We start from the raw sequence: 21,543 nt of genomic DNA, 5'->3' as shown, positions 1-21,543 counted from the left end.
CTTATCTCACTAGGGGTAAGATAGATACTGCCTAGAGGAAAATTAAAGAGACCTTTGGAGATAAGAGAACCACTTGTATGAATATCAAGAGCTCAGATGGAAACCCAGTTCTAAGCAAAGAAGGGAAAGCAGAAAGGTGGAAGGAGTATATAGAGGGTCTATACAAGGGCGATGTACTTGAGGACAATATTATGGAAATGGAAGAGGATGTAGATGAAGATGAAATGGGAGATACGATACTGCGTGAAGAGTTTGACAGAGCACTGAAAGACCTGAGTCGAAACAAGGCCCCCGGAGTAGACAACATTCCATTAGAGCTACTGACGGCCTTGGGAGAGCCAGTCCTGACAAAACTCTACCATCTGGTGAGCAAGATGTACGAGATAGGCGAAATACCCTCAGTCTTCAAGAAGAATATAATAATTCCAATGCCAAAGAAAGCAGGTGTTGACAGATGTGAAAATTACCGAACTATCAGTTTAATAAGCCACAGCTGCAAAATACTAACACGAATTCTTTACAGACGAATGGAAAAACTAGTAGAAGCCGAACTCGGGGAAGATCAGTTTGGATTCCGTCGAAATGTTGGAACACGTGAGGCAATACTGACCTTACGACTTTTCTTAGAAGAAAGATTACGGAAAGGCAAACCTACGTTTCTAGCATTTGTAGACTTAGAGAAAGCTTTTGACAATGTTGACTGGAATGCTCTCTTTCGAATTCTGAAGGTGGAAGGGGTAAAATACAGGGAGCGAAATGCTATTTACAATTTGTATAGAAACCATATGACAGTTATTAGATCCGAGGGACATGAAAGGGAGGCCGTGTTGAGAAGGGAGACAGGGTTGTAGTCTCTCCCTGATGTTATTCAATCTGTATATTGAGCAAGCAGCAAAGAAAACAAAAGAAAAATTCGGAGTAGGTATTAAAATCCATGGAGAAGAAATAAAAACTTTGAGGTTCGCCGATGACATTGTAATTCTGTCAGAGACAGCAAAGGACTTGGAAGAGCAGTTGAACGGAATGGATAGTGTCTTGAAAGGAGGATATAAGACGAACATCAACAAAAGCAAAACGAGGATAATGGAATGTAGTCGAATTAAGTCGGGTCTGGTAATATTTGGTACGTTCTGGAGTAATCACATGACCTAAAAAATGTTTTTCTTGAACTCCAAGCACATATTTACCAACATTAATCCTCACCCCAAAAGTCTTCTTAAACGTTGATTATTTTCTTATGGACAACTAGAAGATATCAGTACATCATCTAAATAAAATCAAAACAGAAATCTAAACCTGTAAAAACTTCATAAACAATTCCCTGGAAGCTACTTGGTGCATTCCTGAGGCCACATGGCATGAAATCGAATTCATGAAGCCCAAAGGGTGTGATGACAGCAGTCTTTTTCTTATTCCTTTAGCTAGTGGGATTTGGTAAAATGCTTTGAGGAGATTGACTTCAGAGGATATTTTCCTGTGCCCAAGATGGAATTTACATAATTTATGTGAGGAACTGGATAGCGGTCGAAGGATCCGGTCATTAAGACGTCGGTAGTCTCCACAAACGCGCCAGTGGCCATCCGCCTTTTCTGCCGCGTGCAGTTGGATTTAGAGAGGCGAATTATGACTTTTTAGGAACTGGAGTTCTTGAACAAAATTTTCACTTTGCAGCGGTGTGTACGCTGATATGAAACTTCCTGGCAGATTAAAACTGTGTGCCGTAAAGAGGCTCGAACTCGGGACCTTTGCCTTTTGCGAGCAAGTACTCTACCACGTGAGCTACCCAAGCACGACTTACGAGCCGTTGTAACAGATTTAATTCCGCCAGTATCTCCTCTCCTACCTTCCAAACTCCACAGAAGCTCTCCTACAGAGCACTTGGTCACGAAAGGCAAACGTCCCGAGTTCGTACATTTCTGCAGGATGCTGAGAGGAACCATAGTACAAGCCGCGCGGGATACCCGATCTGGGGCGCCTTGCCACGGTTCACGCGGCTTCCCCCGTCGGAGGTTCGAGTCCTCTCTCTGGCATGGGTGTGTGTGTTGTCGTTAGTTTAAGTTAGATTCAAATGGTTCAAATGCCTCTGAGCACTACTGAGGTCATCAGTCCCCTAGAACTTAGAACTACTTAAACCTAACTAACCTAAGGACATCACACGCATCCATGCCCGAGGCAGGTTTCGAACCTGCGACCGTAGCGGTCGCGCGGTTCGAGACTGAAGCACCTAGAACCGCTAGAACACTTAAAGTTAGATTAAGTAGTGTGAAAGCCTAGGGACCGATGACCTTAGCAGTTTGGTCCCACAGGAACTTACCACAAATTTCCAGAATTCCTAGTACAAGCTCCAGGCAAGTGCCCCGAAAACATGGTGCAAGCCAAAGTACGATTATGTGTATCCTACATCCCTATCATCTGCAACGGATGAAAGGATTATCAGCAGCGAATTTCTATCCACGGGAAGGATTTTGTCGATGTTTTTCCATCAGACCATCACCAGTATGGGATTTCTGTCATCAGTCTCTTTACCGACGAAGAAACCTTTGCCAGAATTGGCTTCATCAGTCTCCAATATCGCCATCTGTGGGCTACAGACAATCCTCGGAGCATAGCTGACGTGTCTGATCAGCACTGGTTCAGCAGGAATCAGACATTCTCGGTGGCCACATACCTGGACAGGTTATTAATTCCACAACGCCTCGAAGGAGGAATCTACCTGGACTTCTTGTGGAATACTCTAGGTGGGCTTGTCGAGAATGTGCCTTTTGCAATTTCGACAGGTTATGCAGTTTCTGCAAGACAGAATACGACCCCACTTCCTCATTACAGTTCACCAACACCTAAACTACAACTTTCCCGTTCGTCAGATAGGATGCGGAGGCCCTGTAACACGGCCTGCCAGATGACAGGACTTACACTATGTGATCAAAAGTATACGGACACCTGGCTGAAAATGACTTACAAGTTCGTGGCGTCCTCCATCGGTAATGCTGAAATTCAATATGGTGTTGGTCCACCTTAGCCTTAATGACAGCTTCCACTCTCGTAGCCAAACTTTCAATCAGGTGCTGAAAGTTTTCTTGGGGAATGGTAACCCATTCTTCACGGAGAGGTATCCACGTCGCTCGGTGAGGCCTGGCACGAAGTCGGCGCTCCGAAACATCCCAAAGGTGTTCTATAGGGCAGCACTCTGTGCAGGCCAGTCCACTACAGGGATGTTATTGTCGTGTAACAACTCCGAAGCAGATCGTGCATTATGAACAGGTGCTCTATCGCGTTGAAAGATGCAATCCCCATCCCCTAATTGCTTTTTAATAGTGGGAAGCAAGAAGGTGCTTAAAACATCAATGGAGGCCTGTGCTGTGACAGTGCCACGCAAAACAACAAGGGCTTCAAGCCCCCTCCATGACAAACACGATCACATTAAAACACCACCGCCTCTGAAGTTGATAGTTGGCACTACACACGCTGGCTTCGCCATACTCACACCCTGCCATCGGGTCGCCACGTTGTGTACCGTGATTCGTCACTCTACACAACGTTCCCCCACTTTTCAATCGTCCAATGTTTACGCTCCTTACAGCAAACGAGGCGTCGTTTGGCAGTTACCGGCATTATGTGAGCGCCGGCCGCTGTGACCGAGCGGTTCTATGCGCTTCAGTCCGGAACCGCGCTGCTGCTACAGTCGCAGGTTCGAATCCTGCTTCGGGCATGGATGTGTGTGATGTCCTTAGGTTAGTTAGGTTTAAGTAGTTCTAAGTCTAGGCGACTGATGACCTCAGAAGTAAAGTCCTATAGTCCTCAGAGCCATTAAACAATTTTTTTTTTAATGTGTGGCTTATTAGCAGCTGCTCGGCCATGAAATCCAAGTTTTCTCACCTCCCGTCTAACTGTCATAGATCTTGAAGTGGATTCTGATGTAGTTTGGAATTCATTGTGTGATGATCTGGATTGATGTCTGCCTATTACACATTAAGACGCTCTTCAACTGTCGGGGGCTTCTGTCAGTCAACAGACGAGGTCGGCCTGTACGCTTTTGGCTGTACGTGCTCCTTCACGTTTCCACTTCACTATCACATCGTAAACAGTGGACCTAGGGATGTTCAGGAGTGTGGAAATGTCTCGTACAAATGTATGACACAAGTGACACCCAATCACCTGACCACGTTCGAGGTCCATGAGTTCCACGAAGCGCCTCATTCTGCTCTCTCACGACGTCTAATGAGTACTGAGGTCGCTGATTGGAGCACCTGGCAGTAGGTGGCAGCACAATGCACCCAATATGGAAATCGTATGTTTTGGGGCTGTCCGGATACTTTTGATCACATAATGTACCTCTGCAGGCATCCAAAAAGCGTTGTGTGTGCTGAACAAGTTCCTGACATGCAGACCTTTCAACAGTCGTTTTCATGACGCCTTGTGACTATTCGGAGAGAGGCCGAAACGTGCGAAAGAAAACAAGACGCGACGTGTGAACGCCTACATTGCTTCGCAGCGAGGCCATTTTGCACATTTGCTGTGAAGTGGATACGATGTATCTCTGTACTTTGTTCCGGTACGGCCTGTTGTCGTTGCACGCATACCGTCCATTTCCGGACACATGTTCACAGGACCTTTTTTTCTTCTATTTACAGTTGGGAATCCGTCCTTGAAGCTCGTCGGTTTCATTAATGTTCACCGTGTATAACGTCCGCCCCAATATCTGAGTGGAGGCCGGCACGGGAGGTCAGCGTGTTAGGTCAGAGAGCTGGTTGTCCTCTGTAATGAAAAAACAGAGTGGAAGGATCAACAAACGAACTTTAACGGATGTCATGTGACGTTCGCAACGACGAAACCCAACAATCAGCGACGAACAAAATGAAGAAAAAAGTGATCAGCGTGAGGGATTGCCGTCTTACGGGACCGGGTTGGATTCCCGGCTGGGTCGGGGATTTTCTCCGCTCAGGGACTGGGTGTTGTGTTGTCTTCATCATCGTTTCATCCCCATCCGAACCGCAGGTCGCCCAATGCGGCGTCGAATGTACTAAGACCCTCCCGGCCAATGACGCCAAACGCTCATTTCCATTTTACCGTGTATAATTTTGAATAACATGCTTAATTTCTATCGGCGTAAGGATGGGTTTCGTCAGGTCAGGAAATTTGCTAAGTGGTTCAGAGTATTTGCAAATTAGTATGAAGTGAACTAAAGGTATCAGACAAATCAACTGCACACTGTATTGCAGCCGCATGTAACTGTTTATTCATCATCATCATCATTTAAGACTGATTATGCCTTTCAGCGTTCAGTCTGGAGCATAGCCTCCTTATAAAATTCCTCCATGATACCCTATTCAGTGCTAACATTGGTGCTTCTTCTGCTGTTAAACCTATTACTTCAAAATCATTTTTAATCGAATCCAGGTACCTTCTTCTTGGTCTGCCCCGACTCCTCCTGCCCCTACTGCTGAACCCATGAGTCTCTTGGGTAGCCTTGCTTCTCCCATGCGTGCGACATGATCCCACCATCTAAGCCTGTTCTCCCTGACTGCTACATCATTCCCAGTTTTTCTTTGATTTCCTCATTGTGGACACCCTCATGCCATTGTTCCCATCTACTAGTACCTGCAATCATCCTAGCTACTTTCATATCCGTAACCTCAACCTTGTTGTTAAGGTAACCTGAATCCACCCAGCTTTCGCTCCCATACAACAAAGTTCGTCGTAAGATTGAACGGTGCACAGATAACTTAGTCTTGGTACTGACTTCCTTCTTGCAGAAGAGAGTAGATCGTAGCTAAGCGCTCACTGCATTAGCTTTGCTACACCTCGCTTCCAGTTCTTTCAATATGTTGCCATCCTGTGAGAGTATACATCCTAAGTACTTGAAACCGTTCACCTGTTCTAACTTTCTTCCTCCTATTTGGCACTCAATCCGTTTATTTTTTTCCCCACTGACATTACTTTCGTTTTGGAGATGCTAAACTTCATACCAAAGTCCTTACATTTCTGATCTAGCTCTGAAATATTACTTCGCAAACTTTCAATCGAATCTGCCATCACAACTAAGTCATCCGCATATACAAGACTGCTTATTTTGTGTTCACATATCTTAATCTCACCCCGGCAGTCTATTGTTTTCAACATATGATCCATAAATAATATGAACAACAGTGGAGACAGGTTGCAGCCTTGTCTTACCCCTGAAACTACTCTGAACCATGAACTCAATTTACCGTCAACTCTAACTGCTGCCTTACTATCCATGTAAGCACCTTTGATTGCTTGAAAAACTTTGCCTCCCTTTCCATAATCTCGTATAACAGACAGTAACTTCCCCCTAGGAACCCGATCATATGCCTTTCCTAGATCTATAAAGCGTAGATACAATTCCCTGTTCCACTCATAACACTTCTCCATTATTTGCTGTAAGCTAAAGATCTGGTCCTGACAACCTCTAAGAGGCCTAAACCCACACTGATTTTCATCCAATTGGTCCTCAACTAATACTCGCACTTTCCTTTCAACAATACCTGAGAAGATTTTACCCACAACGCTGATTAAAGAGATACCTCTGTAGTTGTTACAATCTTTTCTGCTTCCACGTTTAAAGATTGGTGTGATTACTGCTTTTTTCCAGTCTGATAGAACCTGTCCCGACTCCCCGGCCGTTTCAATTATCCTGTGTAGCCATTTAATACCTGACATTCCACTGTATTTGATGAGTTCCGACTTAATTTCATCCACCACAGCTGCTTTATTGCACTGCAATCGCTTGACCATTTTCTCCACTTCCTCAAATGTGATGCTATTTCCATCATCATTCCTATCCCATTCTACCTCGAAATCTGAAACATTACTGATCGTATTTTCACCTACATTGAGCAACTCTTCAAAATATTCCCTCCATCTGCCCAAGGAATCCACATGATTCACCAGCAGTTTTCCTGGCCTGTCCAAAATACTTGTCATTTCCTTCTTACCTCCTTTCAGAAGACTGCTAATTACACTCCAGAATGGTTTTTCAGCAGCTTGACCCATAGTCTCCAACCTGTTTCCAAAGTCTTCCCAAGATTTCTTCTTGCATGCTGCAATTATCTGTTTGGCTTTGTTTCTTTCTTCAACATAACTTTCTCTGTCTACCTGAGTTCTAGTATGTAGCCATTTTTGATACGACTTCTTTTTCCTTTTACAGGCTGCCTTGACTGTGTCATTCCACCAAGCTGTTTGCTTCATCCTACTTTTACACACTACTGTTCCAAGACATTCTTTAGCCACTTCTAGTATTGTGTCCCTGTACCTTGTCCATTCCTTTTCCAATGACTGTAATTGACAACATTCAACTGACTGGTACCTTTGTGAGATCGCTGTTATGTACTTGTGCCTGATTTCCTTATCCTGAAGTTTCTCCACTCTTATCCTCCTACATATGGACCTGAACTCCTGCACTTTCGGCCTCACAATCCCAATTTCACTGCAGATTAAATAATGATCAGTGTCATCAAAGAATCCCCTGAATACACGTGTGTCCCTCACAGCCTTCCTGAATTCCTGTGCTGTTATTATATAGTCAATCACAGATCTGGTTCCCCTGCCTTCCCAAGTATACCGGTGAATGTTCTTACGTTTTAAAAAAAAGGATTTTGTGATTACTAAGCCCATACTGGCACAGAAATCCAAGAGTTGTTTCCCATTTCTGTTGGCCTCCATATCCCCTCCAAATTTACCCATAACCTTTTCATACCCTTGTGTTCGATTTCCAGTCCTGGCGTTAAAATCACCCATGATCAGAACACTGCCCTTGTCCTTTACTCTAACAAGTACATCAGTGAGTGCCTCATAAAAACTATTCATCTTATCTTGATCTGTCCCTTCACAATGCGAATATACTGACACAATCCTAATTTTCTTGCTAGACACTGTCAAATCTATCCACATCAGTCGTTCTTTTACATACCTTATTGCAATGGCGCTGGGTTCCATTTCTTTCCTGAAGTAAAGCCCTACACCCCATTGTGGTATTCCTGCTTTGACTCCTGACAGGTAGACTTTGTATTTTCCCACTTCCTCTTCTTTCTCACCCCTCACCCGAATGTCACTAACAGCTAAAACGTCCAGCCCCATCTTACTTGCAACCTTTGCCAGCTCTACCTTCTTCTCAGAGTAGCCCCCATTGATATTAATAGCTCCCCATCTCATTACAATTTGTTTGCCAAGTCGTCTCTTAGGAGTCCCTGGTATGTCAGTTAGAGGTGGGACTCCGTCACCTCCAAAGGTCTGAGGCATTTTGCTCAGATTGTTGCCAGCATCATATTTAAAGTACCAGGGAAGCAAGTTGCTAGCCTTACTTGCCTCGAATCCCATTGGGTTTTACCCCTAACGGTTGAGGGACTAACCGGTGGATTTGGTAGTCTTTGCCGTATGAGCACAAAGGTGACCACGACTCAGAATATGTCCGAGATGCTCAGCCTTATTCCAAAGTAACTGGTATCCCGACTGTCGGGACCACTTACTTGGCCACTCATACGTTGCCCGTGGTTCATGAACTAGGACATGACTACAGGACCCCACACCATGAACCACTGTTTATTACTATCAACTAATACTTTTCTATTCAGGTCTATTAATAAGCCAAACTGATGAAGAAAGTATGCAATGACTACAACGTTTGTTGTACTAGCTACGGTGGAAGGCCACTAAAAACTGCGTTTTAAAATTAAATCAAGTTTTAATAACTTTGATCTGTAAGTTTTAATCTCAGATTCATTTGCAGCGTAAAGTTTTTAGTCTGCCTCTTTAACTTTATCCTTGGTAAACGCTGCTGTAATAGAAACAATCAGCTCTGCTGTGAACTAGGAAGCGTAACTCTGAATTTTATCTCTACAAAACAATCGATGTTGGCGGCCTGGTATAACTGTTGTGGCAGAACACTCAGCCATTGCCGCGTCTGCGGTTAGACTTCACCTCACTTTTGCATCGGTAAGGGTGGACACACTTCTCGGGTCTGCCGTTTGAGCCGTATCGAAAATGGAAATAGAAGTACTTTCTTGAACTGTCGTACCTCGGCTAGCTGCGACCTCTGCTACCCGAAACATCGTCGTGATTGGTACTGTCGCCCCGTAGAGCTGGATCTTTCACTGACATAGAAGAATCATACGCCACAGGGGACACTTGCGCTGAAGATGATTAAAGTTCCTGAGTGATTCGCATCTCCACCATTCCATCAGCCGTTTGCGCTAGTTTTCTCACATTTTCTTAGAAAATTATTAATATATTTCGGAAGCTACCGGTAAGTTTGTCTAGCCAGAGAGTATTTAAAATTTCATCTGAAAAAACCGGGGCTCTCGCTGTACTAATAAGTAACTGAATTTGGTTGCTTCATTCCGTATTCCTGCGATTGCATATTCTACTTAAGCCGGACAGAACGGAGGAAGTTTCACACTTTGTCCACTTCTATTATCGTATCACTGTCTGAAATAAAACTGTTCCTTCTATCTGCCATCATATTTGTTTCTTGTGTATTTCACGCCGGTGTCACCAGTTTTTGGTCTTCTTGTACAATTTATCACAAAACACAGTATTTTAGAATGGAAAATATTATTTGGAAACTTCCATTTGTTACAAAATAAATATCGCACACTCAGACAAAACCTAGACTTCTTGTTCCGTGCATTTCAAAATAACATTGGTTTCCAAAGAAAAATAAAGTCAACAGAAAAAATGGTTTAAATGGCTCTGAGCACTATGAGACTTAACATTTGGCGTCATATTATGTCCCCTAGACTGAGAACTACTTAAATCTAACTAACCTAAGGACATCACACACATTCATGCGCGTGGCAGGATTCTAACCTGCGACCGTAGCAGGCGCGCGGTTCCGGACTGAAGCGCCTAGAACCGCTCTACCACAGCGGCCGCCTTGTAACTATATTTTTGTTACATGTTTCGAATAACCAAGAAGAGAAGTATGTGACGTGAAAAGGTTGCTTCTTTAATGGAGCATATTTCTCAATACGGAATGACAAAACTGATGTTCCGTTTATGTCCACGTCCGGAATATGCTTCGAAAATATTTTGCTATGCGCGGCGTTCAACCAGAGCACTCTTAGAGTTGCACTGACAGGAAATCTAAAGTCAGATGACAGAAATAAAACCGGTATATTAAAAGTAAACAGCGCAACAGAAATTAAGGTGCATAAAAAAATCGCTTGATTGACTCCAGTTTCAAGTGAAACGTGATTCCTCTGCACTTCATATTATAATCAGCACGACTAGTACACCTGTAAATGATGTAAGCTGGCATTTTATTTTTCTTTTATCAAAACACTTCCACCAGAAGCTAATGTTTGGTCATACTAACTTGGCGGACGTTGGCTTCAAGTTTATGACGTCATGACAATTCCCCTTATTATTCCTCCATGATTGTGTTTTCTAGCTCTGGTGGATATGATGGCCAGCGAGATTTTAATAAATTGAGCGCCAGGCCCTCAAGAATTATTTACAGTGAATTCTCCATCCCCGTTTATTACGTTTCCTCATATCTATTTCTCGACAGACTCCTTAATGATGCTGCCCCAGAAACTTGACATTTGCACCACGGTGCTGGTCGCATCGTATTTCGTGGTTATGTTCGAGGTAGCGCTCAGCGACTCCTTATTTACGCGGTGCGTCGCTGATGTGCATTGTCGCAGTGGTAACACTGGTTCCCGTCAGATCACCGAAGTTAAGCGCTGTCGGGCTTGGCTAGCAAGTGGATGGGTCACCGTCTGCGTGTGCCGAGTGCGCTCAGCCGTCATGAGGCCTATTGATCAGCTAGGTGACTGGGAAGTAGCGGTGCCGGTCACGAAAGGTGACAACGGCCGGTAGAGGAGTGTGCTGAGCACGTGCCCTCCGTATCTGTATCCGGTGACTCCTAAGGGCGGAGAATGGCACGGCGGCTGGTTGGTACCGTTGGGCCTGCTCGTACACTGTTTGTTTGTTTCTTTTGTGTCGCTGATGCAAGGCATCTCTCCTCGACCATTATCATAGTCTGACCAACGCAAGACGTGTCACACCCACATGGAATGCGATACACATCCTGCTTTCGGAGACCTAGATCGCCTTTAACATTACAAAGAATACTTTTTATCTTAAGGGGGCGAAATACAATGGATGCCATATTTCCCTGGGAGTCTATCGATCTATCTAGACCTTGGGCCAGCATAAGGAAGATAAGCGATTTTTTGTTTCTGTTCCACCATCTCAGTCTCTGCCTCTTTCTCAGGTGTTCTTAATTTTGATTGCATCGCTCGTTCATTTTGACGGGCTTAGTACCCGTTCGCATTGTTCGTCAGTGTTGCAATTATTCGACAAGGGTATTATTGTCTGAAAGTGTTCGAGCTCCATGGATCAGAGTCTTAGAACCGAATTTCCATGTGACGGGTGGTAATGGCTCGATATATGTCAGTGTGCATAAGTTTTCTTATATACAGTGTGGCCCAGGAATCCTTCCATTTCATTCTTAACTACTGGACACTCTTTTTCGAGTTCCATCGAAGAGGGATAGAAAGAGCGGTACAAGCGACAGACGTCGTTCTACGTCTGCATCTGCTTAAATATTCTGCAAGCCACTGTACAGCGCATGGCAGAAGGTGCAACGCGTCAGTACTGTCAGTTTTCTTTCCTGTTCCATTTAAGTACTAAAAGAAGGAAAAAGACTTTCTGAGTGCCTTTGTACGCGTCATAATTTTTCCATAATCCCCATGCGAGATATACGTTGGTAGCAACGTCATATAGTCGCCTGTGAATACATTTTCACTACATTTACCCAACAGGAAGTCGTAAGAACTGTCGTCTTTATTCCAAAGACTTTTACACTGCCAGAGAAAAATGCAACACCCTGAGTAGAATGCCACTTTATTGACAAATGAGACAGTCCATCATTGTAGGAGTACATGATAACAAATTCAGACCAAATGAAATACTCATCGCAGTAAAGGATGGCCACACAGTCGCACGAATAGACATTACACGCTGCTCTGGCAGTAGCGGAGGCGCATATTCTCACATGCAAACGATCAGAAAGGTTCCGAAGGACGTCCTACAATACATTGTCCCAAACATCTTGGGGCTTTTGTTGCAATTCGGCAATGGTTCTTATAGGCCTTGAAGAACGAGTAAACTTCCGTTTCATGATGTTCTTAAATGTTCAACTGTCGAACACCACAAAGAGCACGATGCGTCGTAGCATCCGTATGTGGACGTGCATTGTCCTGCTGAAAAAGCACATTAATTTTCTGTCGTCGAAATGACAGTCGCAAGAGAATAATATGACTGCAGATTGTAACTGATTGGCCGGCCGCGGTGGTTTCGCGGTTCTAGGCGCGCAGTCCGGAACCGTGCGACTGCTACGGTCGCAGGTTCGAATCCTGCCTCGGGCATGGATGTGTGTGATATCCTTAAGTTAGTTAGGTTTAAGTAGTTCTAAGTTCTAGGGGACTGATGACCACAGCTGTTAAGTCCCATAGTACTCAGAGCAATTTTTTGTAACTGATTGGCCTCCCACACCGTGGAGCCTTGGATGGGACCTGTGTTCCGTGAGAGAGTGCGCTCTGGAGCCGGCAGCTCATCAGTGGCGTACATTCAGAACCTAGCCTCATCTCTGGAGACCAGATTCCACTGAACAGTCAACTCTTTCAGGACATAAGAGCAGTAATGCTTATTGGTGTTGTCAGTGACAGTTTCGCGAGATGCAACTTGCTGCAAGCAAACGGTTCCCAGTAGCCCCTGGCGATACAGCAGGTGCAACGTGTGCCCGGATCTCACCCCTGTATGACGTTCGGTTGGCCACGCTGCTCGCACAGTGCGCCGACTTTGGTGTACTTCTGTACTCCGTGGACATCCAAAGTGTGGTCTACAAGTGTGGGAAAGTTCCGCATACCACTGCTGAAAGTAGTAACACACCATCGATACATTGCGCCCAACATGTGCAACAGCTTCTCGCAGACCGACATTGCGGACCCATTCAAACGGTTGAAGCTGTTCAGCAGTAATACGTAGTCGCCGATGGGGCACGGATTTACCTAGCTGTAAATATCTCCAAGCTCAGTACAGTTATTCCCTGCAGAGTCAAACCAGGGTGTCCACAGGCAGGTCTCCAGAGCTCCTTTGTGTCACCGATGAAGGTGACAAATGAATCACCAACACTACACCCCTCAGTATGCACATATTATAAAACGAAATGAAATGATCGTGTGGCATTGATGGCCAAGAGTTCGGCCGCTGAGTTGCAAGTCTTATTTCAGCTGACGCCACACTGGGCAACTTACGTGTCGGTGTTCACGAAACAATGATGAAGACAGCACAACACCCAGAATCATGAGCTAAGAAAATCTCCATCGCTGCGGGAATCGAACCTGGGCTCGTTGGGTCGTGGGCAAACACGTTACCACTCAGCTAAGCGGGAGGACAGCACATATTATACCCTGGTGCCATTGAACACAGTCCTTAACGGTGTTGTATTTTTTCCCGACAGCGCACGAAAGTTTCCCTGGCATCTCTGTCACACTTTCATGTAGACGAAACCGACCCGTTGCGATCCTTGCAACGCGTCTCTGAATTCGTTCGGTGTCCGTTGTCGTGCCTACTTTATGAGGACTCCAAACACTGGTGCAATATTCTAGAATTGGTCGCACCAGCGACATGTAAGCGGTTCACTTTACAGACGCACCACACTTAAATGTGGTCACACAGCTCTGGAATTAAGAATGGGATAACCCACTGGTTACAATTGATGCCGATACTGTAGTTCTGAATAACAGGTGTTTTTCGGTATTTGTTTGGCCACGGTTACAACAGGTGGTTTCTATTTTTTACTAATAATCGGGTAAAAAGCGAATTATCAATTAGCCATAAAAGCAGTGCTAAAAGTTGTGGTTTTTAGATGAACCTTTCTTAAACAAACGATTAATTTTTATTCGTAAGGTTACCATTGCTTTGAAATGTTGCTTTAACATAGAAAACGGGAAAAGCGATCAGTGCAATTTTGAAAAGAATGCCGACAGAAACGAGGAACAAACGCATAGCATAAGAATTGGTAAAGCATTGTTGAGACAATACTGAACCTTTTATCACTTAGCATGACCTGTTGGATGGTACGAGTGTGCACGCAGTGTGTGAGACTTACCCCATTTGGTCAATATGGTAGTTTCATGCTGTCGTCTTTGGACATTCGTTGTGTTGAAGGTTGGCACCATCGCTAGTCTGGAAGTATTTTACAAAGTTCGGTGCAAGTGAAGTACAAGGTTCCATTTCCCTCAAAGTATTAAGCATGAGACGAGCCACTACAACTGCTGTGTTGGCAGAAGAGCCAACGCCGTGTTACGAGAAAAGGCCGAATTGCACGCGTTTTAGCTCACGTAGACTGGCGTGAGGAGGGAAGAACTATACTGACGTGAGGTCTGGAGCATTACAAGGTATTATAATTCAGAAAGGGACGTAATTAGTTTGATACTTAACTTTAATCCATTAATGATGAACGTCGCCCTTGACGGTACACGAGTCACAATACTATCTGTTCAGAATACGTTCTTGAAGTAGTAACTGAATATGGCGCCTTGCTAGGTCGTAGCAAATGACGATGTCCATCCCTTGCGCCTTACGCTGCGCTGGCAATTCTTTCGGTACTCATCTTGTACACACTATCCGAAAATTTAACTTTTCTGTAAGATGGGACACGCTCAGTCATGACTGATATGTAAAGTATTACTGATTTCATCTATTGTTGTTCGTCGGTTTTCCATCACCATATCCGAAAGAACAGACACCATTGATGACCTGCAGCCGTCTATAACAAAATTAGAATTATATATTAATACCTTCAGCTGCTGACGGGCGTTGATACATATCAAGGACAGGGGAAAATGTGTGCCCTGACTGCGATTCGAACCCGGGATCTCCTACTTGCATGGCAGACGCTCTATCCATCTGAGCCACCGAGGGCACAGAGGACATTGCGACTGCAGGGACTATCTCGTGCACGCCTTCCGCGAGATCCACATTCTCACCTTATATGTCCACATACTACATTCGTAGTGTCGGACATGTCCGAAAGAACAGACACCATATCCATATAAGCATATCGTTCTGCCAATACCGACCATGACCTTCCTCTTCTGTGCGGATGCTCGCATATTACCCAAACTCTACGAGACTTGGTAAGAATGTCTTCCACGAGTAATGAATGTGTTGGGTAGGGTCGCACTGTCACCTGTGCACTCGGTGGCTCAGATGGATAGATCGTCTGCCATGTAAGCAGGAGATCCCGCGTTCGAGTCCAAGTGGGGACACATATTTTCACCTGTCCCCGTTGATATATATCAACCCCCATCAGTAGCTGAAGCCATGTCAGTGACATGTCATCCATAAAAATTCCATCCTTATTTTGAGACAAGTAGGCCAATTAACTACTTCCAGTCAATCATCGCTTCAGCTGAATCAGAGAACCCAATACATACTATGTAAACCAGCCCATACCATTATGGAGCCACCATCAGCTTGCACGGTGCCTTGTTGACAACTTGCCTTCAGTTAACGACCGAGAGCAGCGCTGTTTATGTCGAGTTCTCGGTGCTAACAGACAAGCAACAGTGCGTAAAAGAACCGCAGAAATCAAAAATGTTCAAATGTGTGTGAATTCCTAAAGGACCAAACTGCTTAGGTCATCGGTCCCTAGACTTACACACTACTTACATTAACTTATGCTAAGAACAACACACACACCCATGACCGAGGGAGGACTCGAACCTCCGGCGGGAGGGGCCGCGCAGTCCGTGCCATGACGCCTCAAACCGCGCGGCCACTCCGCGCGGCGCCGCAGTAATCAATGTGGGATGTACAACGAACGTATCCCTTAGGACAGTAAGGATAAATTTGACTTTAATGGGCTATGGCAGCAGACCATCGACACAAGTGTCATTGCTAACAGCACAACATCGCTCTCAGCGCCTCTCTTGGGCTCGCGACCATGTCGATTGGACCCTAGACGACTGTGAAACCGTGGCCTGGTTAGATGAGTCCAGATTTCAGTTGGTAAGAGCTGATGGTAGGGTCGAAAGTGGCACAGACCCCGCGAAGCCATGGTCGCAAGTTGTCAACAAGGCACCGTGCAAGCTGATGGTGGCTCCATAATGGTATGGGCGGTGTTTACATAGTATGTATTGGGTTCTCTGATCTAGCCGAGCCGATGATTGACTGGAAATAGTTATTTTGGGCTACTTGTCTCCAAATAAGGATGGAATTTTTATGGATGACATGTCACCGGGCCACAACTGGTCGCGACTGCTTTTGAAGATCATTCTGGACGTTTCGAGAGAATGATCCGACCATCCAGATCACCCTACATGAATCCCATCGAACATTTGTTTGACATAATCGAGAGGTCAGTTGGTGCATAAAATCCTGCAATGGCAACACTTCGCAATTATGGACGTCTATATTTCTGCAGGGGACCACCAACGACTTGTTGAGTCCATGCCACGTCGAGTTGCTGCGTTACACCGAGCATAATGAGATCCGACACGATATTAGGAGGTATCACACGATCTTTGTCAATCCAGTTTATACCTAGTATTGATGGCAGGAGAGCCGAGGCACTACTGCTGAGAATGGACCATTTTATATGAGCTCAATGAGCACTGAGAGAATATCGAAAGAAGCAGAGTCGCTGACCCGGTACGCATATACCGGATAGTTATAAATATACTTTCCCTATTTAACACGTTATAACTCGAAAAATAATTACTGTACGAGTACCAAACTTGGTAGCATTAGTATCAAGGACACGGGAAAGAAAAATAACGCAGAATCATTCAATTGAAACACTTTTAATGTGCTGCTACAGTACATAATACCATTACATACCGTTACCATTACTGCTGCAAAAGGAATTCAATATGGCGTCCAACAGTGATCAGAAGAGCCTGAAAGCGCAGGATTGTATTCTGCACAGCTGAACGAAGAATGTCCGTAGGTGTGCTGACTACCTCTCTTAATATGCTGCGCTTCAAATCAGCACTTGTTTGAATGATCCCGTGGTAAACCCTGTCCTTCACGTAGGAGGAGCCACAAAAAGAATGTCGCAATGATGAACGTAGCTGTGAAGTCACACCATACTCTGACACGTTCACCATAAAGAGGAACTTCACGACAGTGACTGGAGGTGAAGACTCCCACACTCGGCAGTTCTGTGTGTTCACCTCATCTGTCAGAGAAAAATTAGCTTCGTCAGTCGATAGGATGGTCCAGGGCCAGCCCTCCTGAACTTCAGTCCCCGCGACGAAATGGAGAGTGAAGTCAACTTCTACGTCTACGTCCGCGAGATTAAATTTTTTTGTGCGAGCCCTGATTTCTCTTATTTTATCGTGATGATCATTTCTCCCTATGTACGTGGGTGCCAACAGAATGTTTTCGCAATCAGAGGAGAAAACTGGTGATTGAAATTTCATGAGAAGATCCCGTCGCCAAGAACGCCGTCTTTGTTTCAATGAGTGACACTCCTATTCACGTATAATGTCTGTGGCACTATCTTCCCTATTTCGAAATAGTACAAAACGAGCCGCCCTTCTATGAACTTTTCCAATGTCATCAGTCAGTCCCACCTGATGCGTGTCCCACGCCGCGCGGCAATACTCCAGAATAGGGCGGACAAGCGTGGTGTAGCAGTCTCTTTAGTAGACTTGTTGCACCTTCTAAGTGTTCTGCCAATGAATCGCAGTCTTTAGTTTACTCTACCCACAACATTATCTATGTGATCGTTCCAATTTAAGTTATTTGTAATTGTAATCTTTAAGTGTTTAGTTGAATTTACAGCCTTAAGTTTTGTGTGACTTATCGCGTAATCGAAATTTAGCGAATTTCTTTTAGTACTCATGTGAATAACTTTTCTTTATTCATGATCAAGTGCCACTTTTCACACCATACAAGTATCTTATCTAAATCGTATTGCAATTCGATTTGGCCATCTGATGAATTAACAATATTGTAAATGACAACAGTAAATGACAACATCATGTGCAAACAATGTAATAGGACTACTCAAATAGCCTCGTTTGTCGTTAATATAGATCAGGAAAAATAGAGGGCCTATAACACTTCCTTGGGGAACGCCGGATATTACTTCTGTTTTACTCGATGACTTTCCGTCTATTACTAATAACTGTGACATTTCTGACAGGAAATCACGAATCCAGTCGCACAACTGAGGCGGTATTCCATAGGCACGCAGTTTGGTTAGAAGACGCTTGTGAGGAACGGTGTCGAAAGCCTTCTGGAAATCTAAAAACATGGAATCAGTTTGACATCCCCTGGCAATAGCACTCATTACTTCACGAGTATAAAGAGCTAGTTGTGTTTCACAAGAACGATGTTTTCTGAATCCTTGATGTGTCAACAAATCGTTTTCTTCGAGGTATTTCATAATGTTCGAGTACAGTATAGGTTCCAAAAGCCGCTCGCGATAGCCGCGCGGTCTCAGGCGCCTTGCACGGTCCGTGCGGCTTCCCACGTCGGAGGTTCGAGTCCTCCCTCGGGCATGGATATGTGTGTCGTCCATAGTGTAAGTTAGTTTCAGTTAGATTCAGTAGCGTGTAGGCTTAGGGACCGATGACCTCAGCCACATGACCTTACCTTCCGAAACCCTGCTGCAAATCGACGTTAGTAATATGGGCCTAAATTCAGCGGATTACTCCTATTTCCCATTTTTGGGTATTGTTCTGTACATAGTTCCGCGTAGTCAGCGCGTATACAACTTTCCCACTAGACCGCGCCCCGCTAAGCACAACAGCGCAGGCGCAGCGTTCGTCCGTCTCCGCACTACGAGATGGCGCTGCCATAGAGGCGGACCAAATTCTGCTTCCGCCGATACGCATATTAATATGCAACGCAGCCAATGAAACTGATGCTAACGTAGAACCTTTTATTCTTGTTGATCACACTCGCTTCACTGATACATGAACTCGCGAGGTATTATAATGAGTGTACAGACCTCCGCATTTGTCTGCACCAGTCTACAGTCAAGTTTCAGTCTGCGCCTAATAAGATTACCATATTCCTCTACATAGCCATGAAGACAAATGTATAGACACATTGTCAGGTATTAGAGATATATGTGAGAATAAGATTAACGTACCAATACCAAAGGAACTTCAGATTGTCCATTGTAAATAGCATCCAGAACCAAGTCAGATAACTTTTATGCTTCTTATTACTTTAACAAATGTGTGTGAAAATTAATCAAGTTCTGTTTAAAGTTGGTCACCGTTAATCTGCTACTCTAAGCGTGCAAGTGGCATTTCTATCGTCTGACCTAACGGCAGAAGATAAACACGCCACGATAAGACCACGAGACATATTGCTGACACTCGCCTACTTCGTTAGAGCGACAAGTCAAATAATCTGATGGTGTGTGTGCTGAAGGTCTTACAGTACGCACACCACAGGTATTGGTGTGACTTGAGCAATTTTTCAGTCTTTAGGTACGGAACTTTCTGCGAGAGAGCGGTTGTATATAATTGCTAAATATGGAGCTATTGTATCAGCATACTCTGAAAGGAACCTGACTGGTATACAATCTGGACCAAGTGATTTATGTTTCTCATCTTGGCAGTTGTTCTTGACTGAAATTCAGGAATACTTACTTCGTCCTCTTTAGTGAAGGAGTTTCAGCAAACCGTGTTTAATAACTCTGCTTTAGTGGCTCTGTCATCAGTGACTTCACCGTTGTTATCGTTCAGTGAAGGTACTGATTGCGTCTTGCCACTGGTGTGCTTTATGTATGACCAGAATCTCTTTGGATTTTCTGCCAGACAATCTATCGTTTTGAGTCCTGTAGTGCAAGCTACATGGATCTTGTACGGATACCATTTGAGAATGGTTCGAAGCACCTTCTGTACAGTAGACCACGAGATGTTCAACTGTCGTGACTCAACAAGTGCACTGCCTGACGGTTGCGAAATGTGTAAAGCGCTGTCTACCACAGCAACAGCGATTTCATCAACCGCCTGTGGTTGCACTCTTCCCGGAGCGACGCCAAGTTCTCCCCACAGTCGACAATTCTGTGTTCATCTCAACCATCAGCGAAAAATGAATTTCGTCTGTCCATAGGTTGGTCCAGAACCAGCCTTTGTCAACTCCAATCCTTGCAAGAAAGTAGAAAGCGAAGTCAACTCTTAGTTGTGCGTCCTGTGATGTTAGCTACTTTACGATATGGAGCTTGTACAGATACCATTTGAGAATGGTTCGAAGCACCTTCCGTACAGTGGACCACGGGATGTTCCACTACTGTGACGCAGCACGCGCACTGCTTGACAATCGAAAATTGCGAACAGTGTTATCTGGCATACCAACAGCGTTTTCTCGTCCTTTTTGTGGTGCTACCGTTGTTCGACCTCTTCCCGGAGAGACGTCCAGTTCTCCAGAACTTCATAATGCTCCGCACAGCAGGTGGAGAAAGCGAACCCTCCCGTAATCCTTTCTAACTGCTATATTCCCGAAGTGCAACTGCAGCACTGCTGCTTTTTTGATAATAGAGCTTCACCAATAATGCCCTGCTCCGTTTGTCCAAGCTCATGTTGACACGTCAGCAAGTGCACTGCAACTGTTTAGGTGCGGGAGATTATGAGTTACGATGACTGATCACGGGGTCTGGTGACCACAGTTGGAACTGGACGGTGGCGCTGAGACGCACGGAAATCATGCACCCCATACTCTGGCATTAATGCTACCACGTTTAGTACTAAAGCACTCCGTTTTCAGGCCACGAGTGGCCTACCGGGACCATCCGACAGCCGTGTTATCCTCCGAGGAGGACGCGGATAAGAGGGGCGTGAGGTCAGCACACCGCTCTCCTGGTCGTAATGATATTCTTGAGCGAAGCCGCTAATATTCGCTCGAGTAGCTCCTGAATTGGCAGCATGAGGCTGAGTGCACCCCGAAAAATGGCAAGAGCTCATGGCGGCTGGATGGTCACCCATCCAAGTGCCGGCCGCGCCCAACAGCGCTTAACTTCGGTGATCTCAAGGGAACCGATGTATCTAATGCGGCTAGGCGTTTAGTACTCGTATAGTAATTAGTTTCCGTGTTATAACATGTTAAATAGGGAAAGTTCAATCAAAACCACCCGGTAGCTTACCTTTTCCGGTGCCCCTGCCGCCTTCTGGAGCCTCCATGGTGGCAGCGACGAAGATGCCGGCGGACTGCAGCTGTCGCCGGCGTCGCAGCTGGATGAGAGTAGAAGGAAAACTGCGGTATATCCCTGCGGCCGTGGTGTTGACGGCTCATATTTCGCCTGAGGTCACGTATGACGCGAGCACAAGAGCCAATGCAGATTTCACTCACGTCCTGCAACATGGTGCTTTCGTGGGAAAAACTGAAACGTGTCACGCTGGCGAAGTAATTTAGCGTCTGTCTGCGCATGACGCCTGGCGGGAGCTATCAGCCCTCCGGCACAAACAAATAAGCAGAAGCCAGTTCATGTAAGACCTATTTTTCACTTTTTTTTTGGGGGGGGGGGGGGGGAAGTAATACAGTGTTTTG

At 45.1% G+C, this 21,543-nt stretch overlaps 1 protein-coding gene across 1 annotated transcript in view; it reads right to left on the bottom strand.

Moving 5' to 3' along the window:
* Window positions 1–21,245, bottom strand: part of LOC126267216 (peptidoglycan recognition protein 1-like) — a 99,906-nt gene extending 78,661 nt beyond the window's left edge. Inside the window, exon 1 of the mRNA XM_049972189.1 lies at window positions 21,140–21,245. Coding sequence (XP_049828146.1) covers window positions 21,140–21,176 — 37 coding nt within the window. The 5' untranslated portion in view covers window positions 21,177–21,245. The remainder of the gene's footprint in view (window positions 1–21,139) is intronic.
* Between the last annotated feature and the right edge of the window lie 298 nt (window positions 21,246–21,543).

Source organism: Schistocerca gregaria, chromosome 4 (genome assembly GCF_023897955.1).
Source record: "Schistocerca gregaria isolate iqSchGreg1 chromosome 4, iqSchGreg1.2, whole genome shotgun sequence".
Lineage (NCBI taxonomy): Eukaryota > Metazoa > Arthropoda > Insecta > Orthoptera > Acrididae > Schistocerca > Schistocerca gregaria.
This window is presented reverse-complemented; position numbering and strand designations above follow the sequence as displayed.